At 60.7% G+C, this 19,279-nt stretch overlaps 2 protein-coding genes across 4 annotated transcripts in view; one reads left to right on the top strand and one right to left on the bottom strand.

Annotated features, from left to right (window-relative positions):
* The window catches only part of FBN3 (fibrillin 3), a 57,584-nt gene that overhangs the window by 34,266 nt on the left and 4,039 nt on the right, over window positions 1–19,279 (bottom strand). Inside the window, exons 9-34 of the mRNA XM_027050269.2 lie at window positions 17,187–17,339; window positions 16,888–17,070; window positions 16,331–16,474; window positions 16,143–16,262; window positions 15,896–16,021; window positions 13,371–13,493; window positions 12,992–13,267; window positions 12,653–12,706; window positions 10,983–11,108; window positions 10,763–10,888; window positions 9,324–9,443; window positions 9,047–9,184; window positions 8,854–8,904; window positions 8,468–8,593; window positions 6,444–6,668; window positions 6,138–6,263; window positions 5,725–5,853; window positions 4,635–4,760; window positions 4,317–4,442; window positions 4,050–4,172; window positions 3,772–3,897; window positions 2,671–2,796; window positions 1,222–1,344; window positions 903–1,025; window positions 375–500; window positions 171–293 (exon numbers count right to left, since the gene is read on the bottom strand). Of these exons, the coding sequence (XP_026906070.2) occupies window positions 171–293; window positions 375–500; window positions 903–1,025; window positions 1,222–1,344; window positions 2,671–2,796; window positions 3,772–3,897; window positions 4,050–4,172; window positions 4,317–4,442; window positions 4,635–4,760; window positions 5,725–5,853; window positions 6,138–6,263; window positions 6,444–6,668; window positions 8,468–8,593; window positions 8,854–8,904; window positions 9,047–9,184; window positions 9,324–9,443; window positions 10,763–10,888; window positions 10,983–11,108; window positions 12,653–12,706; window positions 12,992–13,267; window positions 13,371–13,493; window positions 15,896–16,021; window positions 16,143–16,262; window positions 16,331–16,474; window positions 16,888–17,070; window positions 17,187–17,339 (3,468 nt within the window). The remainder of the gene's footprint in view (window positions 1–170; window positions 294–374; window positions 501–902; window positions 1,026–1,221; window positions 1,345–2,670; window positions 2,797–3,771; window positions 3,898–4,049; window positions 4,173–4,316; window positions 4,443–4,634; window positions 4,761–5,724; window positions 5,854–6,137; window positions 6,264–6,443; window positions 6,669–8,467; window positions 8,594–8,853; window positions 8,905–9,046; window positions 9,185–9,323; window positions 9,444–10,762; window positions 10,889–10,982; window positions 11,109–12,652; window positions 12,707–12,991; window positions 13,268–13,370; window positions 13,494–15,895; window positions 16,022–16,142; window positions 16,263–16,330; window positions 16,475–16,887; window positions 17,071–17,186; window positions 17,340–19,279) is intronic.
* Window positions 1–19,279, top strand: part of HNRNPM (heterogeneous nuclear ribonucleoprotein M) — a 297,965-nt gene that overhangs the window by 26,545 nt on the left and 252,141 nt on the right. The gene's annotated exons all lie outside the window — the stretch shown is intronic.

Raw genomic sequence — 19,279 nt, forward strand, 5'->3', positions numbered from 1 at the left:
TGCCAACGGAGGAGGTTAATGGGAACACAGATCAATGGGGGCACTGCTGGAGATGGGGGTCAGACAAGCCCCCCCCCCTCCAGAATAGGACATTCAAGAAGAGATCTGAGGGCAGGGAGGCAGTAAGCCCTGCCCCTCCTCCCACCCCCACAGCCCGGCTGACCCCACACCTGTGCAATTGCCACCACCGCGGTCCAGCTCATAGCCCTCACTGCAGATGCAGCGGAACATTCCGGGCAGGTTCTCGCAGCTCCCGAACACACAGAGGTTCCCGAGAACGCACTCGTCCACGTCTGTGGGGACCCCAGGTCAGCCCGCCTTGCCTGGCAGCCTGCTCCTGCTGTGTCCCCCAGCCCGGCAGCCCCAGGTCTCACCCCGACAGGCGCGGTGGTCCTCCGTGGGGCTGAAGCCCATCTCACATTCACAGCGGTACCCGCCGGGGGCATTGAGGCACTGCCCGTTCTCACAGAGGTCCACGTCCTCAGCACATTCGTCCCTGTCTGCGGGAGCCCGAGAGGCAGAGGGCTGGGGGCCAGCTGGCAGGGACCCACGCGGGGCAGGGGCAAGGGGCCCCGGTCAAACCCTTCACGGTCACCCAGGGTTCCGGGGAGTACCGGGAACTCAGACCCCGACTCAGGGAGACAGGAGACCTGGTCACGTGGGACCCGGGTGGAGGACCACCGGGAAGTAAGCTAGTGTTCCTGTGCTCCACGTCCAGAAGGCTCCGTGCATTCAGAGTCCAGGGGAGAAGACGGCCCACCCCGTGACTCGGCCTGGCCCGTGGCCCCGCGGGGATGAAGTCACATCATCTCCAGCACCCCGGCGCCGTGCACCGGGTGGCATCGGTTTGAGTTGGAACCCAGCCCCTGTGGCTGTCCCCTCGGGCCCCACCCCACTCTCACCTTCACAGGAGAAGCCGTCCCCGGTGAAGCCCTGGTGGCAGGCACAGCGGTAGGAGCCGGGAACATTCAGGCAGTCGGCCCTCAGGCTGCATTGGTGCTCCCGGGAAGCGCACTCGTCCAGGTCTGCAGGACACGGAGCCCGGGGCCCCCCAGTGTGCGCATTGGGGGGGCTGCAGGGAGGCGGACCCTCCAAGCTCGGCCCTGTCCGACCCCCACAGACACACCTGGGCCCAGACCCCCACCCCCACCACCCCGTCTCCCTCCTGCCCCCCACCTACCTCAGCTGCTCTGCCCAGACCGCCTGCCCCCAGGCACTCACCGTGGCATGCGAAGCCATCCCCCACCCAGCCTGGCTGGCACCTGCAGCTGAAACTCCCAGGGACGTTGAGGCAGGAAGCGTGACTGTCACAGCTGTGTCCCCCAAGCTCACACTCGTCCACATCTGCAAGGAGAGGGACCCGGTCACGGGAGGGTCTGGACCAGGAGAGGAGAGGAAGGACACGGCACCCCCACAAGGCCTGGGCTTTGTAGAAATAGGGCTTCGGGTCCAGAGTAGGGAGATACTACAGCAACAGGGAAAGGGCAAGGACCCTCCTGGGGGAGGGCTGGCCCAGAAAGCCCCCCACCCACCTCAGGAGCTTCCCCCGTCACCCAGAGCCCAGGAGGAAAGCTCCCAAACCCCAAAGGCACGACTCCCAGCAGCCCTCTGAAGTGATCTGAAACAGGAACGTAAGAGTCTCAGGGTAGACTTGAAGAGTTGCCATCCTAATGCATACGTCCTCGCCCTAAAGCAGGATTTCCTTCTAAACCGGCGTCTCGGACCCTCAGCCAGGTCAGCCTCACCCTTGTAACTCTGCAATGTCCACCCACCACCCAAGTGAGCTCCTGGTTCCCGAACGTTGCTTCCCATGCTTCCTCACTGTTACTTAGGTAAATGTATTTTAAAAGCCAACTTTACATCAACAACAGGCTCTAAAGAGTCATGGATTTGAGGCTGCTACATAACGTCGGATTCTAACACGCGTTAAAATAACCGCATCAGTGTATCTCCAGAAAGATACGTTCGCGTTGTCCTAATGCCCGGAAGCTGTGCACAGGACGTTATTTGGAAACAGGGTCTTTGTGGATGTAACCAGGTTAGGATGGGGTCATCCTGGATTCTGGTGGCCCTAATCCAGCGACTGGCATTCTCATAAGAGGGAAATCTGGACCCAGACACAGAGACAACCCACGTGAAGACAGACTCAGAGAGTAGAGCAACACGCTGACGAGGCACATGGGGGACTCCTGGCCACCGCCAGAAGGCAGTAGAGGCATGGGACAGATTCCCCCTCTGAGCCCCCGCAGCCCTGCGGACGTGCTGATTTCAGATTTCTGGGCCCGGGAACCGTTCCAGACAGAGAATACGTTTCTGCGGTTCTGAGCCCTGAGACTGGTAGGAATTTGTTACGACAGCGCTAGGAGCCTGAGTCAGTTGACTAATGAACCATGGAAACGTTCGCCCCCGTAGAGTGTTGCGTCATCAGGCTGGCATGCTTTGGGAATGCTGCCACGGACACCTGGGGCCCACAGAGCTGGGGGCTAGAGGGGAGCCCCAGGGGCACCCGACTGGGTCCTGTTCCCGCTTGAACACGAGGCCCAACCCGCGGAAATGTGGGAGAATGAACTCTGGCCGTGCTCAGCCCTGGGGGACGGGGCAGGGACCCCACAACCCCCGAGTTGGCCCCTCGGAGCCCCCCGTGCCACACCCCACCGACCGCCAGCTCACCGGAGCAGCCCATGGCCCCCTTCCTGATGATGTAACCCAGATGGCAGTGGCAGACAAAGGAGCCTTTTGTGTTCTCACAGTCCCCGTGGAGGCAAAGGTGGGGCTTCAGTTCACACTCGTTCAAGTCTGCGGGGTGACAGGAGGGCAAGCAGGTGAGGGCGGAGGGGGTGCCCGAGCGTTGCCGGGTGCCCTGCCACGCCGCTCCCCCGCGTGGAGGCTCTGGGTGCCCGTCTCCGGGACTGCACGCCGTTTCTGGTTCCGCCACCGGACCGCTGTCTTGTCCGCGTTTTCCAGCACGTACCCTGGGGGACACACTGGGCACAAGTTCCCAAAAGGATTTTGTAGCTGAGGACAGTTAGAGTGCGCAGAGTTAGGGTTTTTCTCCTACAGGCCTTTTCAGAGGCTTTGTGCCAACAGGGAGCAGCAAGAAGGGCGTGGAGCAGTAAACAGTTCCCTGTGTCATTTGAGCCGAGGTGCTTCAGGGCTTCCTAAGACTCCCACGATCGGGAACGCTGAGCTGCACTGGGGCTGCACACATGTCTTTCCTCGGAGAGAATTACACCTTCCCTTCCTGGAACTTCCCCGCTCGGGCCCCAGCGCTGCCCTGATGGGGCACCCAGGACGCATCTGCGCCCGGGGCCCCGCGACGCCCCGCACCCAGGGGAGGACGGTAACCACGGCCTGAACAGCCCGCGGTCCCCGAACGGGTCTCAGAAAACACAGTTCTGAGCGCCCTTTCCCATCGAGCTCGCCCCCCCCCCCCTGCATAAAACGCCTCGGCATGTGACAATCTTGAGACGTAGCCCCGGGAGCGGGGTGTGCATCAGGTACACAGTGGTGCTCGATAGATGTACTTCAAGAGCAAGGTTCAGGGTATCTGCTGCTGTGAATCCGAGCCCCCAGGCCCTGGCGCGTGGCGGTCGGCCCTGGGCACTGGTGGCCACGCGCAGACTGCCACGTGCTGCTGCAGAGCCTGTCTCCCTCGCCTGCACGTGACGAGGACGGGACCCGGTGTCTGTCTTGCCCACGCGCCCCCCTGGGGAAGGCCTGGTGTGTGAGGTCGGACGCTGTCTCCTCCGCCCCACCGTCCTGGCTCCTCACCGACACACGCCCTCGCGTCCAGCGTGGCCACGAAGCCCTCATAGCACAGGCAGTGGTGACCCCCCGGCACGTTGACGCACTGGCCTCCGTCGCAGATGTCCGGGTTCTCCGCACACTCATCCACGTCTGGGGGAGCAGAGGTGGGGGCTGGGCTGGGCTGTAGGCGGGCAGGGACGGAGGAGCAGCCCCCGGGGACCTGGCCATGGAGTCAGCGGCTTATCCCAGGTCTGGCCGGCTTTGCCTGGGCCAAGCTAGGTTGGATCCCCTATCCCACGCACCTGCACACGCCCTCCCGTCGGGCATCAGCGAGTAGCCGTGTCCACAGCCACACCGGTAGCTGCCCTCGGTGTTTGTGCAGTGCACGTCACACCCACCGTTCCCAGTGCGGCATTCGTTGATATCTGTGGGAGGCAGGGCAGGCTCGAGCACGGGGCTGATGGGGAGGGAGGGCAGGAGTGGGGTCTGGAACTGAGGCCAGGAAGGACCGCCACGGTGGCTGGGGCTGGGGGCTGGTGCCCACGTGGGGCAGGTGGGCGCAGTCTCACCCGTGCAGCCGAGGCGGTCAGCTGTGCTCTGGAAGCCAGCGTGGCAGGAGCACTGGAAGGCCCCGATGACGTTGACACAGTGGCCATGGGGACACAGGCCGTCACTCAGGGAACACTCATCGACATCTGTGGGGGGGGGGGGGCACGTGGCCGGCGGAGGCCCCGTGTGAGCAGAGGCGATGACCTAGTGTGGGGTCCCTGAGACGCTCGGACACACGCACACACTCTCACAGGGGTACTTCAGGCACGCACAAGTGCACACGCCCACCATTCACTCACACCACACCACTCTCGCTCGCATGCCTGCTGCACACTCACCCTCACAGGCAGTGCCCTTGGCCGTCAGCGCATGTCCGGGGGGGCACTGACACTGGTAGCCCCCGTCCGTGTTGGAGCAGGTACCTCCCCGGCACAGCAGCGGGTCCCGCGCACACTCGTCCACGTCTGCACGTGTGCAAGAGAGAGCGGGTGTGAAGGCACCGACCAGGAGCAGGCTGCGCCACCCCCGCCTCGAACTCCAGTCTCGAGTACCTCCTTCCACCCCTCAGGCCCACCCCAGGGCCTTTGCACCTGCTGTTTCCTCCACCTGGCTCACCGCACAGAAACCCCTTCCATCCCTCAGGCCCACCCCAGGGCCTTTGCACCTGCTGTTCTCCCTTCAGGCTGCTCTTGCAGCCCCTCTTCACCACATTTACTCCCACTCTCAGCCACAACCTCAAGGCCCACAGAACAGGACATGTCCCTGGGGACCACACTCTACCCTACTGCGTGGCCCTCTCAAGTGCTTCTCACAGTGGCCATTTTGCATTTCTCCAGGGATTAATTTTATCAACATCTGTCTCCCCATCAGGTCATGAGCTCCGAGAGCCTGGCTGTCTGCTACTGAGCTCCTTGTGGCTCCCCTCAGTAGAGGTGCATGAAATGTTCACTGAATGAAGAAAAAAGCGGAAGGCAGGCAGGAAGGCAGCAGGGAGGGAGGAAGTAAGGAAGGAGGGAGGGAAGGAGGGAGGGAAGGAGAGAAGGAGGGAAGGAAAGAGGGAGGGAGGGAGGGAAGGAAGGAGGGAAGGAAGGAAGGAAGGAAGGAAGGAAGGAAGGAAGGAAGGAAGGAAGGAAGGAACTCCTCTCTCCAGGGCCCTCCTCCTCTTCTCACGCTACACCTGCTCTGGGAGAACTCACCCAAATCTGGGTCCCTAGGACTCAACTCTGCATGACAGACCCGACATCCGGCTGCCTTTGGGGATGCCACCACCTGGCGCCCAGATTTGCTGGGTCTCAGCTTTTCCCCACACCTGCGCCTCCCACCTCGCCCATCACAACAACGCCCTCACCATCCCTCCCCTCAGCCCCGAGACCCTACAGGCATCACCCTGCCCGGGGCCACCCGCGCAATGGCCCTGCGGCCACCTACCCATGCAGCTCTTCATCAGTATGAAGCCGCTCTCGTAGCCATGGAAACACTCACACTCGAAGCTGCCCGGGGTGTTGACACAGGTGCCCCGGCCACAGAGGTCAGGGGAGATGTGGCACTCGTCGATGTCTGGGGAGAGAGGGGCAAGGCCGGCCTCCGCGTCTGTAGACACGGAGGCTACACGGGAGCCCCGAGCTGCCGAGCTGAGCCAGGGGTGGGGACGGAGGTGTGGCGCTGCACATCAGAGAAGGGCAGGGAACTCCCCCCACCCCGGAGGTCACCTTTGTCAGCCCCTCCTTTCACAGTCGGAATCCCCTAGGGCCAGAGAAGGCAGCAGGACCAAGAGTGGGTCTGGACCCCATGTGTGATCTGAAGCCCCCACTCCTGCAGGCGCCCCCGGGGTGGGCACACACCTGTACAGTTCCTTCCCCGAGCATCCAGGGCGAAGCCCCCGGCACAGGAGCAGCGGAAGCTGCCCACGGTGTTGCGGCAGGTGCCATGCACGCAGAGGCCGGGGAACGCCTTGCACTCGTTCACGTCTGCGGTGCGGGAGCACGAAATGTCAGTCAAACCCCTCCAGGGTCCCTGGGTCTGCCCCTGAGATTTCACACCTCTGACTGCAGACGCGTTGCTCTCTCCCAAACACACTTCCCACCACAGGGCCTCTGCCTGTGCTGTGCCCTCTCCCCATCCTCCAGGCTCCCCGCGCCTGAACACACCTTTATAGAAGGGCCGGCCTGACAGGAAGTCCCGGCTGGCGAAGCCTAGTCCCCGGGGACATAGGCTGGCAAATGCCGGGGACTCCGGCTCTGGGCACGCTTCACACTCATCCCCCCAGGCGGCCCCCACGGAGCAGCAGCAGACGTCCATCCGGTACTTGCCGGGCAGGGCGGCCCCACACTCGTCCTCCTCCCAATGCAGGAAACAAGGCTCCAGGCGCACGTCTACACAGAGGGACAGTCACTGGGTCCCACCCCTGCCACGGTGTGCCTGCTGTCACGTGGCCGATAAGGTCTCCCTCAGCAGCACCTGTCTGAAACTCCCTCCCCAACAGGAAGGGCGCAAGGGGAGGGCCATTATCGACATTCTACATCACTCAGCGGTAACACTTCCGTAACAACGTCATGCAACATTTTAGTGGCAATACCTTGCTGTGTTAAGGTGCTTGCTATGGGCAGGGCACTGTTCTAAGCTCCCCAACCTATGCAATCCTCAAAATAGACATCAAGATGAAAATATTAGCATCATGTTCATTTTACAGGCAAGAAAATTGAGGCACAGAAGGGTTAGGTAGCTTGTCCGCGGCCACACGGTGAAAGGCAGAACCACGTTCACCCCAGGCCATCTGGCTCCAGAGTGTGTGTCTGATCTGCAAGATGCCCTCAGAACAATCCGATGCCAGATAAACCTCCATCAAGACCAGAGACAAGAGTCCAAGAGAGCCTAACTGCAAGCCTGGGGTCGGCTGCCTATTTTTGTAAATAAAGTTTTATTGACACGCAGCCACATCCCTTTGTTTCCAAATTGCCTGTGGCTGCTTTTGCGCTACACGACAGACCTCCGTAGCTTCAACAGGGACTGTGTGGTCCGCAAAGCCAAAAATATTTACCCCTGGCCCTTTGCAGAAAACGTTTGCTGAACCCCTGGTCTAGGAAAACTTCTGTTTCCCGAAGGAATGCATGATCGGGCAGGTCAGTTTGAAGACGAGACCTTGTTTTAGAACCTCGAGAACCTCTGGGAACCCTGTGACGCACACAGGGATGGGTGCCCTGGCCCGGGGCTAATGGTCACGTCTGAGCAGACCGGGCCGGAGTCAGCACCTCCCTGTTCACCCGGCCCCGAATTCAGCCCACGGGTCCTGTAATGCAATGGCTTTTTCCTCTTTCCTCGATTCCTTTCTTTCCTTGGTTAGATTTGGGGGGCAGTGGGAGAACCCACCTAAAACTCGGTTCGGAAGCCAAGCAAAGTTGAGAAGGCACCTACAAGGAGGCTATTAGCCAACTGTGGGGAGAAACCGGGCAGAGCCCTGTTTGCTTGGCATGCTTTTGGCCAAGAAATGTCCGCTTCAAGATGTGGAGAGTGGCGGGCGCCTGGGGGGCTCAGCTGATTAAGCGTGTGACTCCTGGTTTTGGCTCGGGTCATGATCTCACGGTTTCGTGAGTTCAGGCCCCGTATCAGGCTCTGTGCTGACAGCAAGGAGCCCACTTGGGATTCTCTCTCTCCCTCTGTCTATCTCTCTCTGCCCCTCCCCTGCTCATGCCGTCTCTCTCTCAAAAATAAATACGCTTAAAAAAATTTTTTTTATTTAAAGATGTGGACAGTGGCAACATTGAGAAACCCTCACCCCGGGGGAAAACGTCTCAGATCTCTGAGCCTGACGGGGAACCATTCAGAGTGAGTGTTTGAGCCCTGGATGCTGAGGGAGATTCCTGGGCATGCTAGAGGTGCCCCCCCGCCCCGTGTAAACCTTTTTGGTAACAAGAAAGAATAAGTAAAAGTTGCAGATGGTATTTTACGAGAGCTTACCATTAGCAAGGAGCCTTGTTAAAGGGCAGGTAAGTGAAAGGGTGAAACCCCCAAACAAATGTCTTTCAAGACACGCCAACGAGAGATGAGCAGGGAGCAGAGGGTCCCAGAGGACCCCCTCCCCAGTCCCTTCTGTCCCTAGGAGGGGTCTCCAGGCCCTGGCGTGGGGGCCACGGAGGGAGGGCAGGCAGCCCCACACAGTCCCACGTGGACTCACCCACGCAGAGGCGGCCGGTGGTGTCCAGAGTCAGGCCGCTGGGGCACTCACAGCGGAAGGAGCCGGCAGTGTTGAGGCAGCGCCCATTGGGACAGACCCCGGGGAAGACTTCGCACTCATTCACATCTGGGCCGGGGTGGAAAAGGGGGAGAGGCAAGGGCTGGAGCTCCCCCGCTGGGGGTTCAGGACACCCAGGCTGTCCTCGGGGAGGCGGAAAGGGGACAGTGCCAGGTTTGGGGGCTGGGGAATCTCAGGGAAGACCCCAAGGAAGGGCAATCTCTACCTTGATCTCAAAAGACTTCAGGACCCCAGGCATCCCCCACGACAGGCACCGGCCCGTGTGCAGCTCGCGGGGAGGGGTGAACCACAGAGGGGCAAGGAGTTACCTTCGCAGGTGAGCCCCGTCATGCGAGCAAAGCCGCGGGCGCAGGCGGGGTCTGTGGTTGGGAGAACCAGAGTGGGCACAGGAGTCACTTTCTCTATCCAGACCCCCGTTCTCTCAACAGGCACCCAGGTGACCACAGTGGCCACGCCCGGGAGGACCCCAAGAGCCCCCCCGGGGGGCTCCCAGGGCATTACCGGGCTCGCAGCGTTCGCACGGGCTCCCCCAGGCAGCCCCCAGGGTGGCGCAGCACTGGGACCGCAGGGAGGCTCCGCGCAGGTTCGCTTCACAGCGGCCGTCCTGGACCTGGAGCCAGCAGGTGCCCCTGGTGCTGTCTGCGGGGGAGGCGGCCACCCATGTCACCTGCCAGCCCACACCTGCACACCGACCCACAGAAGCCCGGCCTTCCCCAGGGTGGGATGCGGGGCCAGGCAGCAGGGTCGCGGCTGCTCCACGGGACTCGGGGCCTCTCACCTAGACACACGGTGCCGGACGGCCCCAGCCGGCTGCCGGGGGCGCATTCACAGGCATAGGAACCGGCCAGGTTCCGGCACAGACCATTTACACACGGGTTGGACAGGCACTCATTGATGTCTGCAAGGACAGTCCCCCACCAGGTCCTGAGCTCTGGGAGGGGAAGCCCCGGCTGACCAGGACCCCCGTCTCCCCAGGGGCTGCCAGGGTCCAGTGACATAGGATGCACCCAGGTACACGCGTGGCCACACATGTACTTGGAGGAGGCACACGCACGCAGGCAGGGTGCACAGGAATAGAAACGCACAGGCACGCATGCCCAAGTGCTTGCACCGAATTGTGCTGTGCTCTCAGACAAGCACGGTGACACACAGGGTCCCAGGGGCACGCACATGTCACCGTGGAGGGACAGACACGATGGGAACAGTGGCCCTCAAGGGAGTCACTGCACAAGAGAGGACGCGACTGAGGGGCAGGAGGAAAGCCCAGGGAGGAGAGGCCTGGATATGGCCGGGGAGCGGGTAGCAGGCAGCTGATGGGACAGGGTGGGGGACAGAAGTCGCTCCGGAGTAGGGCGAGCAGGGCTGCTGGGGGGAGGGAGAGAAGACAGAAGGCCCAGGGAGAGGTGGGGTCATGCAGAGGGGGCACGGCCACACGACTGCTGGGGAATAAGGACATCGATACGAAGTGTGCGCATGCTTGAACATGCGTGTGAGCATGTGTGTGCGTGCACAAGAGCGTGCGTGTGAACACACATCTAAGTGTGTGAAAGCATCTGAGAGCGTGCACCTGAGTGTGTGTAGCTACATGGGCACGTCTGTGAGTGTGAACACGGGTGTGTGTGTCCTGAGTGAGTACCAGTCTGCGTAACTGAGTGACTGCACGCACAAGTGTGTGCCTCTCAGGGTGTGACTGTGTGTGGCTGAGTTCAAGTGTGTAAAACGTGAGAAGGAGTGTGTGCATGGGGGTACGCATGTGTTTGAGGGCACGCACCCATGAGTGTGTATAACTGTGTGAGACCGAGTCGTGAATATACTGGTCTTCAAGTTATGTGAGTGCTAATGTGTGTGTAACGAGCATACATGCGTCTTTCAGCATGTCTGTGTGCACGCACCGCACGCAGCACGTGCAAGTGCCTGAGCATGTACGCCTGTGTGTACACGCCACATGCAATGTGTAAGTGTGTGCGTGTGCCATGCAGCGTGTGTGCCCGAGTGCGTGCATGTAGGCACACGCAGCATGCAGAAGTGTCTGAGAGTGTGTGCGTGCACACAGCACATGCAGCACGTGCCTGGGCATGTCCGTGTGCACACACAGCATGCACGAGCGTCTGACAGTGTGTGTGCGTGTGTACACGGCGCACGCAGCACGCGTAAGTGTTCGAGCGCGTGTGCGTCTGTGTGCGTCCACGCTGCACGCAGTGTGCCCGGAGGCTGTACCTTCACAGGTCTCCGTGTCCTGCCGGAAGCTGAAGCCCTGGGGGCAGGAGCAGCTGTAGCTGCCGGGGCTGTTCCGGCACCGCCCGTTGTCGCACAGGAGGCTGTTGCGCGCGCACTCATCCACGTCTAGGGGCAGGGGTGGGGGCGGGAGGGCGCGGTGAGGGCGTCTGCGGAGGGGGGAGGCCCGCGCACCCGCCCGCCGCCCGCCGCGCACGCTCACCCACGCACTGCTTGCCGGCCGCGCCCGGCTCGTAGCCCAGGTTGCAGACGCAGCGGTAGCTGCCGCGAAGGTTCTCACACATGCCGTTGGTGCAGACGTCTGGGTCGAGGGCACACTCATTGATGTCTGCAGCAGGAAGACGACAGAGCGGCTGCTCGGGCTCCTAGGAGCCTCCAAGAAGCCAGGTCCCCCCGCGGAGGCCCGAGCTTCAGCCCAGACCCCGCCTCGTTTCCCTCTAAACCAGCGTTTCTCGGCGCGGTGGCCCTTCGGGGCCGTTCTTGGCGGTGGGGCCGTCCTGGGCACTGTAGGACGCTGAACAGCGTCCCTGGCCTCCGCCCACGAAACGCCAAAGGCACCCTTCCCAATATTTCTGCAAACAGTGCCAAATGTTCCTGGGGGCAGAGCCGTCCTCAGTCTGGCGCCCCTGGAGCAAACCCTTGTACGCGGCAACACGATCAGAACAAAGGCAGTCCTACTTGCTACCGTCGCAGAGGGCTTACCATTTTGTGCATATTAACTCGACTGACCCTCACAACAGCCCCGAAACAGGTCCTATTATCGTGCCCACTTCACAGACAAGGAAACTGAAGCACAGACAAGGTAAGTAACCTGCCCCAGGTTATTCAGCCCGTAAACAGTAGGGCTGGGATCCGAACCCAGGCATCTGGCTCCAGAGCCAGTGCCTTTAACTGGATGAGGGGGTGGTGGTCCAGATGTCTGTCCTCCCCCAATGGCCCAGCCGTCAAGGGAAAATCAACCGTATCCTAAGTCCTTTGGTTACCACTCAGGCAGAAAGGCTGTTTCTGTGTGTGTGTGCGTGTGCGTGTGCGTGTGTCTGTGTGTGGGGTTTCTCTTCCTCTCTCTCTCTCTCTCTCTCTCTCTGTGTGTGTGTGTGTGTGTGTGTGTGTGTATTCAGCAAACCAATGAGGAGACACACACATGGGCAATTTCCTTTGCTTTCAGGTTTCACCTGTACAGATAAGGCCCCTTGGGCTGAGACCTGCTGTGGCCACGGGAGATCAGCCAGGGATCCCAGGGTAGGGACTGTCGGTCATGGGGGGAATGACAAGAATCAGGGAGGTTGGAGAGCGACTGGGGCAAAAAAAATCACAGCTCAGGAGGGAAAGGTGTGGGAGAAAGCACAGCTTTGCACACCCACCATCTCCAGCTCTGTGGGTTGAGTCACGTCTTCCCCAAATTCATACGTTAAAATCCTAAACCCCCAGGACCTCAGCATTGGACGTTATGGCAAAACGGGGTCTTTGCAGAGGTGATCCAGGTAAAACAAGGTCGTTAGGGTGGACCCCCCATCCATTCCAGGATGATTGCATACCCATAAAAGGGGGAAATTCGGACACAGACACGCAGGGAGGACCCCACGTAGAGACGGAGGCGGAAATTGGGGCTCCTTCTGCAAGTTAAGGAACACCAAAACTCCAGTGACCACAGGCAGCTGGGAATACAAGCAAGGAACAGGTTCTCCCAACCCTATCTACACGTTGATCTCAGACTTTGAGGCTCCATAGCTCTGGAGGAATAAATTTCTGTGCTTGAAGCCCCCCGCCCTCCCCCAGCCTGTGGTGCCGGGCTACGACAGCCTCCGCAAACTGACACGGTGCCCAGCCAGCATCCCGCCCCCCTGCCCTCTCCCGACACCCGCTGCCACTCACCTCTACCATCCGTGGTGATGCCCAGACCGCTGCCGCACAGAACCTGAAACTCAGCTGGGGTGGCAGAGACGGGGAGAGGGGGCAGTGGTCATCGCTGCACCCAAGCCACTCCCAAGGACGTGACCCCTTGGTGTGGAGCAAGAGTCTGGGACCCGATTGCCTCCCCCAACGGAGACAGCAACTTCCTGCGGTGTCTTCTTGGGGAGAGTCACCAGCAGAGAGATGCCCCCCCACACCCCATAGGAACCAAGACGCCTGTCCCCGCCCACCCCCAGGGTGATGAACTGGAAAGTCTACGGGGACACAAAGGCAGGCTGGGCCAGGCAGCAGGATGCTCACCGGAGTTCTTGGCAGGGCAGAGCTCGCAGGGCTCCCCGAATCCATGGTCTGGGCTAGCACAGCAGCACTCAGATTTGGTGACCGCCCCGGGGAAGGGGCGTGCGCAGGAGCCCCGCTCCAGGGCCCCGTAGCAGGTGCTGCGCACGTGAGTGTCCACGCACATGCGGCCGTCCGCACCCACCGCCAGCCCCCCCAAGCAGTGGCAGCGGAAGGAGCCCTCGGTGTTGGTGCAGCGGCCGTTCATGCAGATGCCCGGAGTCTGGCATTCGTCGATGTCTGCGGGGGGGGGGGGGCACAGGGAGGCTCTGCAACAGGTCCCAGCGGGCCCCACCGCACCCCACCCCCTGCCCAGCCCGTCTGTCCGGCCACCGGGCCTCACCCACGCAGTCGCGGCCACCAGGTGCCAGTAGGAAGCCGGATTTGCAGAGACACGTGAAGCTGCCGTCCTCATTGAGGCACACTCCGTTGGTGCACATGGTGGTGGTGGCACATTCGTTGTGATCTAGGGACACCGGAGAGGCTAGAGCCCCGCCCCGGCCCCTGGCTCTGCCGGCCCTGCTCACAGACCGGCCCCCCCTCTCACTTCTCCTCTGCACAGCAGAGTGAGGGCTGAGCCCCCAGGACCCCACCCAGGGGCTGGGAGCCCCACGAGGCAACCGGCTCTGTCCGCTTGGCTGTCAGTCTGTCTGCTGGAACATGAGCGCTCCTGGGCCACACTCGGGTGGGGGCAGAGGGTCTTTGCCTCCACCTGCATCTTCCTCCTGGCACAGGTCGGTGCTCCATAAATATTTGTTCAAAGGCAAAGAGTGGTGGCTGCACCAGCCTGTACGAAACGCCACCAAATCGTCCCTTCAAAAATGGTCAAAATGGTTTGAGGCTATGTATGTTTTGCTGCAATTTTTGTCTTTAATAAAGGAGGTGGTGGTGTGAATCTCACCTCAATTCAAACAAAGAAAAGGGGAGAACAGGGGCGCCTGGGTGGCTCAGTTGGTTGAGCGACTGACTTCATCTCAGGTCATGACCTCACGGTTCGTGGGTTTGAGCCCTGCATCAGGCTCTGGGCTGTCAGCTCGGGGGCCCACTTTAGATCCTCTGTCCCCTCCTCCCTCTGCCCCTCCCCCACTCGCACTCTCTCTCTGAAAGATAAACGTTAAAAGAATTTTTGAAAAAAGAAAAGAAAAGGGGTGGGGTGCCTGGGTGGCTCAGTCGGTTGAGAGCCCGACTTTGGCTCAGGTCGCGATCTCGCGGTCCGTGAGTTCGAGCCCCGAGTCGGGCTCTGTGCTGACAGCTCAGGGCCCGGAGCCTGCTTCGGATTCTGTGTCCTCCTCTCTCTCTCTGCCCCACCCCTGCTTGTGCTCTGTCTCTCTCTGTCTTTCAAAAATGAATAAACATTAAAAAAAGGGGGGGGGACAGTTGACAAGAACTTGGTCTCACTGTAAGGAAGCCGTAGGTGCAGAAATGAGTATCAAAGTATCCGCTCTGAGCAAAAAGGACTATGTCAAAAAAGCAGAAAGGTGGGAATGCGAGCTGGTGCAGCCACTCTGGAAAACTGTATGGAGGTTCCTCAAAAAACTAAAAATAGAACTACCCTACGACCCAGCAATTGGACTACTAGGCATTTATCCAAGGGATACAGGTGTGTTGTTTTGAAGGGGCACATGCACCCCAGTGTTTATAGCAGCACTATCAACAATAGCCAAAGTATGGAAAGAGCCCAAATGTCCATCGATGGATGAATGGATAAAGAAGATGTGGTCTGTATATACAATGGAGTATTACTCGGCAATCAAAAAGAATGCAATCTTGCCATTTGCAACTATGTGGACGGAACTGGAGGGGATTATGCTAAGTGAAATTAGTCAGAGAAAGACAAAAATCATATGACTTCACTCATATGAGAACTTTAAGACACAAAACAGCTGAACATAAGGGAAGGGAAACAAAAATAACATAAAAACAGGGAGGGGGACAAAACAGAAGAGAGTCATAAACATGGAGAACAAACTGAGGGTTACTGGAGGGGTTGTGGGAGGGGGGAGGGGCTAAATGGGTCAGGGGCACTAAGGAATCCACTCCTGAAATCACTGTTGCACTATATGCTAACTAACTTGGATGTAAATTTTAAAAAAGCAGAAAGGAACGAATGAATGAATGAATGAGCGATGCACACAACAATCTGCGCGGGAATGTCAATCGCAGTATACCCATAATTGGGAAAAGAGGAAACAGCCCCAACGTCCACCAGCTGAGGGGTGAAGAAACGATGTGCCCCTCCACCCACGGGCACATCCCTCAGCCACCAGCAGGGGCGAGGCGCTCACACACCCTCCCCAAACCCCATGGTCCTGATCCCACGCTCTCAGCCAGACTGCGACAGGACAGGACAGGACCGGGGTCGGATAGCCCCTGCTGGGATTCGGGGAGCGAACGCAGGAGGGAGGGAACGAAGGAGTCAGTTAGTTGGCTGAGGGCTTCCCAGGGGTGGTGGCGGCACCAGGCTGGCCGCTCGCTCTGAGAAGTGTCGGTGATGGGTTGCAAGGGCTGGGGGGGGGGGGGGGGCACGGACATGTGGCAGACCACCCCCGAGGCACTGGCAGGTGCGGCACGAGGGTGGTGCAGGACCACCCCGAGGACCCAGGTGGACTTTGGGATGGCCCCAGGCCAGCCAGCCTGGTCGCTGCGGCCGGGGAGGGCCCCCGGGGAGGGCGACTCCGAGGGGCGGTAGGGGCCGCGGCGCAAGAAGGATCTCGAGCAGGCTGGCTGGGTTCAGGAGTGGGAGCGGGGGCTCTCTCTGCCTTAGGGACGGAGGTGGGTGGTGCCACAGAGGAGACCGGCAAGGTGGGCCCCACCGGCAGCCACCGGGGCCCCCAAGCCCCCCTACCCACCTGCCCACCCCCAACTCACCCACACAGTTCTTGCCCCCCGGGCCGAGCTCGAAGCCCGCGTTGCAGGCACACCGGAAGCTGCCATCTGTGTTGACGCAGCGGCCGCGGTGGCACAGGTTGCTGCCCACAAGGCACTCGTCCACGTCTGGGTGGGGGTGGGGACGCGGGGGAGGTGGCAGGCGGTCAGACTCGGGCGCAGGCCGCCGAAGCAGGCTCCCGCCGGCAGGGCAACCCCAGCGCCCCCGCTCTCCGACCGACGGCCGTACCCACGCACTCCTGCTTGGCCACCGCCGCCTGGAAGCCCTCGTGGCACCGGCAGCGGTAGGAGCCGGGGGTGTTGACGCAGTCTCCGTGGTGACAGGGGCTGCTGGCGCATTCGTCCACGTCTGTGGGCAGAGGACCCTGAGCCCCCGCCCGGCGGGGTGCGCCCCCCCCCAACCCGGCCGCCGCTCACCGATGCACTCCCCGCGAACGTCCTGTGCGTAGCCCACGTTGCACTCGCAGCGGTAGCTTGAAGGGGTGGGCAGGCAGTGGCCATTGAGACACAGATTGGTGAAATGCCGGCAGATGTCGATGGTCTGGTTCAGGGTGGCTGTGCCTGAGGGCGGGGACAGCAGGCGCACCTGAGTCTAGGCCGGGCCTCTGGGTGTGACGCCCACGCGGAGGCTGGAACCCCGCCCACTTCAGCCTGGAGTCCCGCCCTAACCGCAGACTCCCCACACCGGCTGACACCCCACTGTGGGCCCAGACACTCAGCATGGAGTGAGACCTGCCCCGCCCCCCCCACCTCCCACCCCCCACCCCCGCACCCGGTGCCAGACCCCTACTCAAGGCCTGAACCCTGACTTTGAGGCCCAGATCCCACATCTACCCGCACCCCCAGACCGCTGTCGGTACTTTCATTTCTACTGCCCAGGCCAGGACGCCCACTCCAAAGCCCTGACCCTCCCCCTGAGGCCTGGACCCCCTCCTCTGGGTCTTGGATGCCTCTTCCCAAGCCCCAGGCCTCACCAATATGGGCGTTGCCAAGGCCCAGGCCGGGAACGCCACGCCCATTGGAGCCATGGGGGCTGTGCCACGCAGGCCCAAGGCCAGGACCCATGCCGTTGGATCCAAAGCCAGAGAGACCAGGGAAGGGGCCGGGATAGGAGGGCAGCAGCGGGAGCCCCTGCACGCACAGTCGCTGGAACTCATCTGCAAGGAAGCAGAGTTTGAGGCCAGGCCCTCAGTCGTGCCCCAGGGGCCGCAGTCTTCAGGCAGGAGCTCTGGGGGGGGCAGAGGAAGGAGGGGGGCAACCCCAGGCCACTCACCAGAGCCCCTCGGAGGACACGGCTCTGGGGCTGGGCCGGGAGCCCAGCACCTGCCCCTGTCACAGCAACACTGCCTCTGAGTGTAACGGCCAGCAAGGTCTCCGGCACAGCGGCCAACAATCAGCACCGAGAAGCAGGTGCCAGCCCGGTGGTCTGCAACGGGGACAGGAAGGATCTGTTACCAGCCCTGGGTTCAAATCCCAGCTCCACCAACACTGCAGAACCTGCAAAACAGGTTTCCTTGCCGCTCTGTGCCTCGGTTTCCCCATCCATCGAATGGGCATGCTCAGACCATCCACCTCACCTCAGGAGAAAGTTGCCGGGATGGAAAAGTGGAGGGCGCCCTGTGGGGCACATGGCCGATTGTCACTGAATGAGAATCGTATTACCAAGATTTCCAAATGATCCCAGAGAGATAGATTTGGGCTCATTCCAAGTAAAAGCATTCTGATGCCTACCGCTGGCGTTGGTAGTAAGCTCCCTGTCCCTGCGGGCATTCAACCACACCGAGGAAGACCCTTTGGTTTGGGGGGGGCTGCCCGGGTTGGGAGGTCAGGCTGAATGCTCAAGCGAGGACGCCAGGATCTGCGGCCGTGTGCCCTCACCGGCCAGCCCTGGGAATCTGGGGAAACCTAAGAGGCTGTGGATTTGAGAAGAGGCCCAAGGAGCAGACTGCTGGATTCATGACCACGGACTGCAGCCCCAGGGGGACTGAACCAGAGGCTCCCCAGACACGAGAACCACGGACACTCTTCCACATCCCACTCTGTTCTTGGGCTGACAGCTTTATGCAGTGATCAGATTTCTCAGGCCCAAAGAGTATTTTTGGCTTAAAAGCGCACAAATCCTGGCCAGTGGCCCACAGTGAAACTTCTCCCACCAGCAGGGAGGGCCCTGGACAGCAGCCCCTGTCCTGCCCCGCCCAGAGCTGAGAAAACAAGCAAACATTTCTACCTCCCCAGCTGGACCGCCAGGTGCACATGTGACAGCTGGGGTACCATCCCAGCCCTTGAAAGGTGGGTTGAGGGGGACAAGGCCTGCCCAGAGGAGGAGAGGTCAACAGACTCATTCAAGGTCACACAGCCACTAAAGAGGGAGGAGGGATGGGAGCGCAGATACCCAAACCCCAGGGGATCTGACCAAGCAGCCGCCTCTCAAGTAGGGAAGACAGAGACAGAATGTGAGGATTTTAACAAAAACGATGCTGCTTCTGCTCACAAAGCACCCACGGTGATCGGGCCCAGCCAAGCGCCCCATCTACACCGCTCTCCCGTCTTTGTGAATGTGTATTGCATGCCCACCACATCCAGCCCTGGGCAAATCACTCCAAAATTGTATTTAATCCTCCCCACGACTCCAAGAGGTAGGTATCGCCACAATCCCCATTTCACAGATAAGGAAGCTGAGGGACAGAGAGGTTAAGACACTTGCCTGAGATCACAGAGTTTGTGAGCAGCTCAGGTAGCAGTTGGCACCCAGGACATTGGCTCAAATCTAGGCTCTACTGTTTAGTGGCTGGGAGAGACTCCCTTTTTCCACCCTTTATTCCAGGGGACTTGCCCAGAGGTGTCGTCTACGCTGGCCATGATGGCCCCCAGAGGTGGAGGCATAGAAGGTCTGGCGTTGGCCACAGCACGCTGGCAGAACTCCAAACACAATACTCCCAACCCTGCCTGGTAGAGGCCCAGCCAGAGGGGCCCTGGTGATGCTGGGGAACTGCCAAGCCCCTTCGCTCCTCCCCAAACCAGGGCTCTGCCCATCCCCCGCCACAAGTGGCCATATTCCTGGCCAACCTCATTAACCACCGGCAATGTCTAAAGTCTAATGACCAGCTCAGCAGGACAGCAGGACAGGGAGTGAGAGCCCAAAGGTCCCCCGCCTCCCAGGAGGGGGTCCAGGGTGGGGGTGGGGGACTTACAGGAGTGTGGGCCTCGGTAGGAGGCATGGCCCAGAGGACCTCATCCTGGCTGGGGGGTGGGGGGGGGCGTTCTGGGGAGCTGGGTATGGCCATATATTCTGGACTTACTGAGTTGGCTCAAGCAAACCTCCCCCTCTGGGTCTGTTTCCTTCTCTCAGACACAGGATATGGGGGG

The sequence above is a fragment of the Acinonyx jubatus genome, chromosome A2 (genome assembly GCF_027475565.1).
Source record: "Acinonyx jubatus isolate Ajub_Pintada_27869175 chromosome A2, VMU_Ajub_asm_v1.0, whole genome shotgun sequence".
Taxonomy (NCBI): domain Eukaryota; kingdom Metazoa; phylum Chordata; class Mammalia; order Carnivora; family Felidae; genus Acinonyx; species Acinonyx jubatus.